At 40.2% G+C, this 12587-nt stretch overlaps 1 protein-coding gene across 1 annotated transcript in view; it reads left to right on the top strand.

Annotated features, from left to right (window-relative positions):
• RXFP1 (relaxin family peptide receptor 1) overlaps positions 1-12587 on the top strand; it is an 88185-nt gene that overhangs the window by 49231 nt on the left and 26367 nt on the right. The window contains exons 3-5 of the mRNA XM_053460197.1: positions 1236-1340; positions 8572-8677; positions 12479-12550. Coding sequence (XP_053316172.1) covers positions 1236-1340; positions 8572-8677; positions 12479-12550 — 283 coding nt within the window. The remainder of the gene's footprint in view (positions 1-1235; positions 1341-8571; positions 8678-12478; positions 12551-12587) is intronic.

Below are 12587 nucleotides of genomic sequence, written 5' to 3'. Positions count from 1 at the left end.
AAGAGACATGGTTGTTAACAGAGTGCAAATGTAATTTATATTAGGTCGATATCTGGACAACAGCTGTTGAAAGATCTTAACTTTCCAAGGAAACTCATCACTGACTAAACTGATGTATGACAGTTACATGACATTTGTTCATAGCTTTTGCAAATTGTATTTATATCACATTGCAATTATTTAAGCCCTTTAACCGAAAGGAAACCATAAAAATGTCACTTTATTGTTACAAGGGGAAGCGCTTTTACATTTTAGGTATTTTCCTTGCTATAAAGCATGCCATACTATTTTGTCTCAAAAACAATTTTCAAAATATAGTGTTTTAAACCTTGCATACCTATTGCACTTATTTGTATGAATAATTCAGATATTGTCCTTTGTGGTGGTCAGCATAATAATTGGGTATTTAGCGCCTGAAACTATACAGTATTTGAGCTAAGATGATTGAGGAACTGAAGTATCTATTGTATTTGTAGGTAGGTAGTATTTAGATCCCATTCATGGAAGACAGTGAGGTCAGAAAATTAGAATAAATTGTTATGCTGGTTTTGCCCCTATATGCCAGACCCTAAAATAAGTAAACTTATTGAAACGCAAGGGTTTAAGCCTGTAGGTGGGGTCTACACAAGGTTAAGTGGAGGAGGCACCAAAAAAGGGAGGAACACATAGAAATGTTAATTAACATCCTTACTAAAGTTAGAAGGTGTGTTTGTATTTGTAAGTATACAAAACTTATTAGCACTTTTTATCTTGTATTCCCATAAATATTGCAACTATATAATGAAAAAATGAGCATGGTCTACTCTTACAATCTTTTCTCCATCTTGCAATAAAAAACAAATGTTTATTTACGGTAAATGACCACAGACCTCTTTAATGCTGAATACCTAAAAATAAAAGAATATTCCGACTCAATCATTTTTAAGTACTTGTATTTTTTAAACCTGTTCTCCAATACAGATGCAATCTTTAGGTTAGATTAAAAGATCATAGACTGTGCAAACATGATATAGGAAACTATTATGGTATCTCCCTAAAACATTGCATATCCTTATTTTAAAGAAACACTTAAGAAAACATGCAACTTTTGAAAGTAATGCATTGTTGTTATAATCTCACTATATGACCCCAGTAGGAAACAAAATGTATATTCCTGAGGAAGTGGCATCTGATACTTAGTCTAGTTGAAAAGAGATTTTCCTTCTTGTATAAATATTATTTATTCTTTATTTTAGGAGACAACAATGGATGGTCCCAGCAGCTCGATAAACTTTATGAGAAACACTATGAAAAGATAGGCATGAATTTTTTTGAATCTATCCAGAAAAATGCAGAATGCTGTAAGTATCCAAGCTGAATTTTTTTTATTATCAATGGCAGCTCAACATTTTAGGATATGGACCAGTTGAACTTCCCTGTTCACAGTTTGTTTGAAGGCACTTTTCTGTAAGTCATTGTTATGTCCTTTTTCAATAGATCTTGTTGGAATGAATGTTTTTTTTTAGGAAGATTATGGTAAATTTGATTACCTTTAATAGACATAAAAAAACATGCATTCATATATTCTGCAGAGTAAAACTACATGACCCCTCCATACTTCTGTTTGATGTTTGTTGGTACAATTAAATGTTCAAGATGCTCTTATCAGCCATCTAATTCTATGCTTTCTACATTTTGGAACAAAGAATTGGGACAAACAGATAATTATCTTCATAGCTCCAATATGCCTTAATCCACTTATCATGAAGCCGCAATTATTCCAGTGTTAAAGATGAATGTTCCTGATTGGTTGGCAGAAACATTTGTTTACTCTAATCTGCATCTAGCAAACTCAATCTCTCTTGAATTCTAGCATGCTTAGAACAGTGCCCGATAAAATGTCATCTCTATTACAATGGTTGTCTTGACTGAAAGCTTCAATATGTGAGAACTTCATAAATAAAGGATTAAATTATCACAACAAAAGCAACATGCTATACTTAGCAAGTTATGTCTATTGTACGGTGCATTGTGCTCAATAGAACTGACATAGGTTTTTGTTTAATGCTTGGATGGCAAGAGGGATTATATATGTTTACAAACATGCTGAATTCCTGCAGGTTTTTGATGTACCACAACGGTATTTCTAATATAGGTTTTAGACCTAGGTACAGTATTTAAGATTCTCTAAACTGTCCCTTTTTTAGGAAAAACTGTCCACTTTGGGACCACATTCTCTCCATTTCTCTTTCCAACCTTAATGATGAAATTTTTTCTAGAAGTTCAGACTCTTTGAACTTTTTTGGTTATCACATTAAACTACAACCCTATAAGTCATTTTTGTTTTAACTTAATATCATAAATAAGTTTAAAACGTTTGGATGAGTGTATGTATATATATATATATATATATATATATTACTCTTAGATATGTATCTTTACATGTGAGTACTGCTAGAGAAAGTTTAACTGAGTAACAACATATACCGGTATTTAAGAGTAAAAACATATTCCCCATAACTGCAATAAACAGTTTGACCGTGCAATGCACCAACACCAGATGGCAAATCAGTGATTTTCCTCTTTGAGAATGCAGACTATACCTAACTAACGTTACGGCAGAGAAATCATAGTTGTGTCCTATGCCATTAGAAAGAAATGTTCAGTCTTCTAATTTGAGGTTACCCTCAAGGTAACAAAAGGCTACTCCCTATGTAACCACCAACCAGGTCCCAACCATGGAGCACAGCAAGCGTGGTTGTGGTTTCCATCTGTATTGTCTAATGGTACAGACATAGAGGGCCATCATAATGATAATGTGTATATTGTATTATTTATTATAATGTCTCTACATCCCAATCCATTATTCAAATCTACCTTGCTAAGAAAAGCAGCCTTCTATACTCAAAAAACCTATACATTATTGCTTTTATCTGGGCTAGATTGTGCTCTGAAGAACAAGAGGCCAAAGTTTACCCTATGTAAATGATTGCTTCCCAACAGATATGTGAGTGGCAAAAACACTCTCATCCAGACCTAACCTAAGAATCTATTCAGTCATTATTTAAATGGATAATATTTAGTAAAGCAGATATATTTGCTTCAACAACTGCAATTTGCTCCCATGCAGTTGTTGTACAACTGCATGGGAGCAAATTGCAGGAAGGTTGAACTTGATGGAATTAGTAATTTAGTTTGAAAAAAGAGCTATGTTGCTAATGTATGTAATGTATTAAATATTTACATTTTCTGTACTGGCCCTTTGCACCAAAATTGATCCAGTTTTCCTTTTATATGTCCCCAAATACATTATTTAAAGCCATTTTTAAGTGGATTTAAACTGCTGGGAAAAGTGCAGATTTCTTCTATTTTTGCATATTTCTCACAGTAAAGTGTTTCAGATCATCAAACTAATTTTAATATAATATTTAATATAATGTAAATACAAAATGCAGTTTTTAAATGATGATTTCATACATAGAATGAAAAAAGCTATCCAACCCTACCTGGCCCTATGTAAAAAAAGTAATTGCCCCCTTAGTTACTAAATCAACCAATTAACCAAATTTAACTGATCATTTGGTTCAATTTCACTAGACACACCCAGGCATGGTTACTGCCAGCCCTGTTGAATCTAAACACCAATTAAATAGAACATGTCTAGCAAAGTAAAGTAGGCTCAAAGGTCTCAAAAACCAGCACATGATGACGTGATCTAAGGAAATTCAAGAAGAAAGTCATTATCATTTATCAGTCTGGAAAGGGTTACAAAGCCATTTCTAAAGCTTGGGAACTCAAGTAAACCATGGTGAGAACCCTTATCTATAAATGAGAAACGAGTGAGTACCTGGGAGATGGTACAGCAGGCCAGTCTCCCCAGCGGCAGCAAGAGCACCAGGGAGGGGTTGCAGGCAGCATCACTCCCCAGTGGCTGAGTGACTACCCGGGAAATGGCGCAGCCGGCCAGTCTCCCCAGCGACAGCTCACAAGTCCAGGAGCAGAGGATTCTGTCCTCCCTGCCCAGCAGCCGACGGACAGCCAACAAGATGGCACAGTCAGCCCATCTCCCCAGCGGCAGCAGGAGCACCAGTTTTGGGTGGGAATTAATGAGCCTGGACTGATTGACTATGGAGTCAATCGGTGTGGGGTCTCCTCCTGGGTCAGTCCCAAAATTCCTCCACAAAGATGTAAAAGACTCATTGCCAGTTCACATGGGTGATCTGAAATATTTAAATGTGACAAAAAAGCAGAAAAAAGGGGTGAATACTTTTCACAGCACTGTATATTGTAATGTGGGATTATTGATCAAACAGTTTCCGCAGTCTCCACAGTTTTCCGAGTCTCAGCTATGCCAGATTAAAACGTTTTGTCTTTTTGGAAGACCATTTCCCAGGGCACCCCAAATATTATATCCAGTCTGCTTTCCCTCACAATGGGAGCCAGAATGTGCCTCTTACAGCACAGATCTTTGTTCCGTTCTCATTGTCTAATAATAAATAGAAATCTGTATTATTAGGTGTGCCGGTGATTAATGAGCTAACGTGTAATGTCTATTAAGAAAATTCTAAGATTCAGAGATCTACATTTCTGAAAAACAGTATTCTTATATGAATGTGGCCTGCAAGATTGGTTTTATTCCCATACTTAGCATCAAGAAAGTGTGCATTTATACGTAGCACTCCACTGACACCAAACATCCTTTGCACTTCATTAGACATGGAATACTGATATTGTTATTCCTCCTATATTGGAATGTCTTGGCAGTAAGACCACAAAAGAGTCTGAAGTGTGAAGACCAGGTTGTGTCACATTATCATTTAGGTTTAGGAGCTCTCTGATCTTAGGGCCTCTAGGATTTTGTCTCCCTAGTGGGTAATTATACCTGGATTTCGGTGACTTGCATTTCACCTCAATAACTATGCATTACAAAGAGCCAAACTTGGTGAGGTCTTCATGTACAAAGAATTGATTTGCATCTTTATAATGCATACTTTATGTGATGAGATGAAATTCTTAATCTTACCATAAATCACTGCAAAGTGAATACATACTAGAATAACAATGTTCTTTGTATATTTAGTTCCCTACCAATGGCCAAGTTAACAGCTAGTAGTTCTGTCTTGATCACTAAATTCCAAAGATTATACTCAGCTTTGCAACTAAAGAGTTTAGATGTAAGTTCTGAAACTAAAACCAGAACATGTGATTACTAATGAGATAATTGAGGGTTTTTTTTTTTTTTTAGGAAAGAAAAGGTCATGCTTAAATATTCACTACTCCCTGTTAATCAGCAGTACTGAACAAAATATGGTTACTGTGGGAGTTGTATCTAATTGGTACAATCTATACAGTCTAGTTGCAGATAAACTACTGTAGATCTGGAGGTGTTACTCTAGGCTGGTAATTGGATTACAAACAGAGCCCAGCTGATTGCATTATTTGATTTGTTCATAGCTTTGACACAGTTTTAGATGTATTGTTTATTTTTATATTAAATTACGCTCTTATTTTTACATGTTTGAATTACTCTTTATTAATGGCCATTTTTTAATGGTACCACTGTATCAACATGGTCATGCCAGGTTAACTACAACATGGTAACGGGGCAGCAGCTAAATTATATTACCTTCTTTTTTCATGATCCCAGCCCAATGCCTGACAAACCGTTGATGGGTTGATTAGAATATATATTTTCTATATTAGAAGAGAAAGTTGTTGTTATTTGCTGTTTGAATTTTTTCTGAAACAAGGTGTATCTGCTGATATACACTTCATCATAAATACACACGAAATGTTGAAAAAAGGAGAATATTAAAAGAATAGGAGTCACTGAAAACAAACAGAACTGAAACTGAGTGTGGCGGGGTACTTAAATGTATCGCTCAAGGGGTTTTTTAAATGTGAGGGAAAATAAATGGCAGTTTAAAATGGCATAGAACATGTTAACACATACTTGTACAGAAGGAAAAGAGGACACTGCACTTTTACCCAGGGCCTCTGGTTTGGTCTATTCTATGATTAATTTTGCCCACTCTGTGCCTAAATTCCACCAGCTTTTTAATCTACTCCCAAGAATGGCTGCAGTGGCTTACCAAGAAAGTGTAAGTTTTCCAGGGGCCTATCTGCCCTGCATTTGGTTCTGGAAGCATCTCCACGTGGCTGGCTGTCGTACAGATCAATTGCAGGTCATGCACAGTGATGTCTCCTGGCCTAGGCCGACTAAGCCCAGACCTAATGTGGCTTGGTAGATCAAGCCCCAGTACACCAGGGGGCTTAATCTACTAATGTGGCCGTCTTGGTAGATCAAGCCCCCTGGTGTACTGCTGGTCAATGGGCTAGTTACAGGGGAAAACCTTCTGGTCATGAGGTTCACATAATCTAATGCCACCTGCAATTATATATATAACGATTTTATATATATATACCGTATTGGCTCGGATATAGGCCGCCCCCGTATATAGGCCGCACCCTAAAAGTTTGGTGCTTTTTTAAAGAAAAAGTTTTTTTTCTTTAAAAAAGCACCAAAAAAAACATGCTGCCACTCTGTCCCCCCCCCGAGATATGCTGCCACTGTCCTCCCTCCCCGCGATACGCTGCCGCTGTCCTCCCTCCCCGCGATACGCTGCCGCTGTCCTCCCTCCCCGAGATACGCTGCCGCTGTCCTCCCTCCCCGCGATACGCTGCCACTGTCCTCCCTCCCCGCGATACGCTGCCGCTGTCCTCCCTCCCCGCGATACGCTGCCGCTGTCCTCCCTCCCCGCGATACGCTGCCGCTGTCCTCCTCTGCCCCCCCCTCCTCGACTTACCGGAGCAGACTCCCGGGTGTCTTGCGGGGCTGGCGAGGGACATCTACGCAATACGCGTATGCAACCTCCGGTACCGGAAGTTGCATGCGCGTATTGCGTAGATGTCTCCCGCCGGCCCCGCAAGACACCCGGGAGTCTGCTCCGGTAAGTCGGGGGTGGGCAGAGGTAAAACGCTTAGATAACCTCCCGTGCCGGCACCCCCCCCGTGGGAAGTGCTGGCAGGGGAGGCTGTCTGAGCGTATCGGGGAGAAGGATGCAGGTCCCCTGCACCGCTGCGGGGGATCTGTAGCTTAACCCCGCTGCCTGCCCGGCGCCCGGGACTGCATGTCCCGGGCGTCGGGCGCTAGACCCCGAATATAGGCCGCACCCCCACTTTAAAAACTTAAAGTGGGGGAAAAAAGTGCGGCCTATATTCGAGCCAATACGGTATATCTCCTTTTTTTCATAAAATATGCAGATTGAAATAGAGTAAATAACACAAAACCTTTACTTTTCCTCTCACTGATTTCTGGGCCTAGAAAGTTTTGTCCTCTGAAGTGACTATAAATTCACTTTATGTTCAATTTATTCCTACAGAAATTAAAGTGCCAGGAAACAGATGGCTAAATACACACCAGGACAGACTCTGCCACTCTGCCACCCAAACAAACAAGCCAGGACAGGCTCGGCCACACCGACACCCAAACACACACACCAGGGCAGGCTCTGCCACACTGACACCCAAACACACACGCCAGGACAGGCTCAGCAACATCAACACACCAAACACACACCAGGATAGGCTCTGCTACACCAACACCCAAACACACACACACCAGGGCAGGCTTTGCCACACCGACACCCAAACACACCCACCAGACAGGCTCTGCATCACAGACACAACACACACACACCAGGACAGGCTCTGCCATGCCAACAGCCAAACACACGCACCAGGACAGGCTCTGCCACACCAACACACAAAACACACACACACCAGTACAGGCTTTGCGACATTGACACACCAAACACACACACCAGGACAGGCTCTGCCACACCAACACCCAAACACACACACACTAGGACAGGCTCTGCAACACTAACACCTAAACACACACACTAGGACAGGCTCTGCAACACCAACACCTAAACGCACACACCAGGACATGCTCTGCCAAACCGACACCCAAACACACACACACCAGGGCAGGCTCTGTCACACCGACAGCCAAACACACCCACCAGACAGGGTCTGCAACACAATACACACACCAGGACAGGCTGTGCAACACCGACACCCAAACACACACACCAGAACAGGCTCTGCCACAATGACACCCAAACACACACACACACCAGGACAGGCTCTGCCACACCACACCCAAACGCACACACCAGGACAGGCTCTGCCATTCTGACACGCAAACACACACCAGGACTGGCTCTGCCACACCGACACCCGCATCAGTACGGGTTAATCTACGCAAAGCATAAAAAATGCTTTCCACACTGGTTTCTTTTTTGTGTGTTTCCCCCTTGTGTATTGATGCCCCAGCTAGCCCTCCCTTTGGTTTTAATGTATCCCCACACCCTTGTGTATTGCCCCATGTGCATTTGTGCCCCCAGCCACCCACCCCCTTTGTGTATTGATTTATGTGATGCCCCAAACACACTGTTGTGTACTTATAGTGTATTTGTTTAGTGTAACTAAATCATATTATATAAGACTTATACAAACAGCTGTTCATTAAAGCATCATGTAATTATTGGCCTCTGTACTTATCGTCCTATCTTCTTTTTTCTCCAGTGCTTGGTTCGGTGCCAGCGCAATGTTTGTGCCGAGGTTTAGAACTTGACTGTGATGGAGCCAAATTACGCACTGTCCCTTCAGTCTCTTCCAATGTGACCATGATGTGAGTAATTCAGGACAAACAGTCTTTTAACCCTGTGAGCGAAATGAATAGGAGCCACATTTTGGAATGAACAATAAATGCTTCTGAGAATGAAACTCCTGTGTTGTTCCATGGAGTCTCTTCATAAAATTTAGATTTTTCACCACCTTATTTAGCAAAAGTAGCCTGCTGTTTAAATTTTTATTTAATTCAGTGGGATAATGCTACAAGTCAGTGAGTGACTCAATATTTCTGATGGGTTGAAGTACATTGTTAACTAATTGTCATTACTAAAGAAAAAAATACTTTCCATTCACTTATGCCTGTAATTTCTTTCTTAACAAACTGAAGTTAAATAAATCTGCTGGGGTGCTGATTCAGTCTAACTCTAATGCAAGTGTCCAAATATAGAAATATAATCAGGAACAGATTTCCATCAGTTAAGTTCCCCCAGATGCCTTATAAGCAGGCCAGATCCTAGGGTCACTGGGTCATTTTTGCACCCCAAGGTGGGGAGGCACCCAAAATCACCACACCTATTTTCCATGGCAACCAAAAATCAATCCACCCATTTTCTATAGCACCCACTCCACCTCTTTGCCCCCCTCGACTTCACTAAGTAATATGTCACTTACTTCCCACAGTGCCATATTTGCCCCAAACAACTTACCAGTGCAACCTTTGCGCCCCAAGAAACTCCCCAGTACCATCTTTGTCCTTCAAACTAACCAGTGCCATCTTTGTTCCCAAACAGCTTGTCAGTCCCATCTTTGTGCCCAGTTTGTCAATGCTGTTTGGTCATCAAACAGCTTGTCAGTGCCATCGTTCTCCCCAAATAGCTTGGCAGTGCCATTTGTGGGCCCTACAGGTTGTCAGTGACATCTTTGCCCCCCAAACAGCATTACACTGAATGTGTCAGTGATATCCAGCGATCTGGCTTTTAAGAAAGTGAGAAAGCTAGCTGCTTTTGTGCCAGAGGCAAGAACATATAATTGTGCTCCCCTAAGTATTTACAGAGGTTATTTTAAGTCGGCACTTTAGAAATAAAGAAAAATAATAATAATAAACCTTGCCATGAACACTGGAATTCACATATAGCATTTTACCTACCCTAGTTTATCCTCAACCTTATATCAGAGGACAAATCTGTAACTTACTTAAAATGACACTCCAGCCACCATTTTCACTCTATTGCATATAATAGAGGTGTTGTCCCTTTACATTTTTCATGATACCCCCTTACAAATGCATTTGACCCTTCCCTCTATTGGCCAAACACATCTCCCTGCACATGATAAATTTAACAACCATCAGTAAGAGCCAGCTCTGGCTCGGATCTGACCCTGTGGGTGTTCTTTTAAAGCTTTCTTCCAAAGCTTTGATATGGAAGGATACTGTCCTATAGTTGCTTTTATGTGTTGATCTACTGTATGCACACGGCTGTTTTCTTCCTCCATGTTGCTCAGCACACCTGCACAACTCTATTTTTATGTGAAAGCCTGAAATTTACTTCAGTAAAAAAATTTTTTTTTTTTACTTCAGCCACAAGTAGCATATAGCCCACCCGCAACCATTGAGTATGAGCTGGGAAATCACTCAGCAGCCTGAGATGGGTATGAGTGTGTGTGACTTTAAGCAGTTAATTTTTATTCTGGGACAGTTGTGGAAAAATGTTCCCCAAGATGCAGGACAGATCTTCTGAGAACAAGACATGTGCTCAGTAGCTGGTTGGACTTTTGTAATGTATAGTGACGGTGGTGAGTTGAAAGCAAAACTTTACTACAACCCCATAATGTCAACTTCTACTTAACCAAAAATATAAGAATTTCCCGTGACCATTCATCAAGGACAGTCTAATGGACCGTGCAAGTCTAGTTTGGCTACATCCACTGTGCCCATATATCATTTGTATGTATCATACTGTTACAACTAACAACAGGTTCATTCTAAGTAAAAAAAAAAGATTATTAGAGCTTCACATTGCCCTTCTACATTTTCTACTTCTCCATACTCCTGCTGATATATGAGTTTGGTTCCACTTGAATTTAATGGCCCAGCGAATTCATTCCTGAACTAGTGAAATTGGAAAAAGGAAACCTGAAAATTTGCAAATTCATTGAAAACAAAGCTAAGCTGTAAGACAAATCTGTAACTTACTTAAAATGATACTCCAGCCATGATTTTCACTCTATTGCATATAATAGAGGTGTTGTCCCTTTACATTTTTCATGATACCCCCCCTTACAAATGCATTTGACCCTTCCCTCTATTGGCCAAACACATCTCCCTGCACATGATAAATTTAACAACCATCAGTAAGAGCCAGCTCTGGCTCGGATCTGACCCTGTGGGTGTTCTTTTAAAGCTTTGTTCCAAACCTTTGATATGGAAGGATACTGTCCTATAGTTGCTTTTATGTGTTGATCTACTGTATGCACACGGCTGTTTTCTTCCTCCATGTTGCTCAGCACACCTGCACAACTCTATTTTTATGTGAAAGCCTGAAATTTACACACATGCACATTTACTGCTGAGCATGTGTTTTTTTTACTTCAGCCACAAGTAGCATATAGTCCACCCGCAACCATTGAGTATGAGATGGAAATCACTCAGCAGCCTGAGATGGGTATGAGTGTGTGTGACTTTAAGCAGTTAATTTTTATTCTGGGACAGTTGTGGAAAAATGTTCCCCAGGATGCAGGACAGATCTTCTGAGAACAAGACACGTGCTCAGTAGCTGGTTGGACTTTTGTAATGTATAGTGATGGTGGTGAGTTGAAAGCAAAACTTTACTACAACCCCATAATGTCAACTTCTACTTAACCAAAAATATAAGAATTTCCCGTGACCATTCATCAAGGACAGTCTAATGGACCGTGCAAGTCTAGTTTCGCTACGTCCACTGTGCCCATATATCATTTGTATGTATCATACTGTTACAACTAACAACAGGTTCATTCTAAGATTAAAAAAAAAAAGATTATTAGAGCTTCACATTGCCCTTCTACATTTTCTACTTCTCCATACTCCTGCTGATATATGAGTTTGGTTCCACTTGGTTCCCAGCAAATTCATTCCTGAACCAGTGAAATTGGAAAAAGGAAACCTGAAAATTTGCAAATTCATTGAAAACAAAGCTAAGCTGTAAAAAATGTAAATGCAAATGATTAATGTACAGCCACTAAAAAGGAACCACAATGTAAGTATACAGTGGTAAACAAAAATGAAAAGTAATACACTACAAAGAATGTCTTTTTTCAGTTTTTAAGGTTTTATTAAGCTTATTTTCAATGCCCTCAAATCTTCATTAATCCCACAGAAAACTGAGAAATCTAAGTAGCGATGTACAGCAAAATTCCCTATTGAAAAAATAAAAAATAGGTTTTGGTCACTTGAAAGGCCCACTTTCTGGGGGTACAGCCAATACCTATTTATGGGTTCTGTGCAAGCTGTGGGCCAGTCCTTCATGATCTGTTCCAGGCCCTGTAATTTACCCTCTTGGCCTCCTACCAATGTCTGGGCCCTTGCAGGCTTTTGGGCCCAGATGGGGGATCCAGAATGTCTCTGTGACCCCCTTCCTTATTTGTATTGGTAAACCCAAAATGCTACTAATGGAAGAAACTATTTCATGTAAAATGTCATGGGTCAACTAGGAATGCTTGATTGTGGAAGAACAAATTGAAATTTATTGTCAAAGAAGATGGAAAGGAAATCTGTATTGTAAATATAACAGGGTACTGCAAATAGCTGAACATTTTGGATCTTGGTCGGATGCATAGTTCCCTTAAATTCATTTGCCCTTCTTTGTATGTTCAATTCTAGGTCATTGCAGAATAACATGTTGAAAAAACTTGACAGCGACGGTTTTCGCCTATTTCCAGATTTACGCAACCTGTAAGTCAAAAACTGTACTGTGGATATAGTAATGTCG

Source organism: Spea bombifrons, chromosome 1 (genome assembly GCF_027358695.1).
Source record: "Spea bombifrons isolate aSpeBom1 chromosome 1, aSpeBom1.2.pri, whole genome shotgun sequence".
Lineage (NCBI taxonomy): Eukaryota > Metazoa > Chordata > Amphibia > Anura > Pelobatidae > Spea > Spea bombifrons.
Note: the sequence above shows the minus strand (reverse complement) of the source record. Positions and strands in the feature narration are given on the sequence as shown.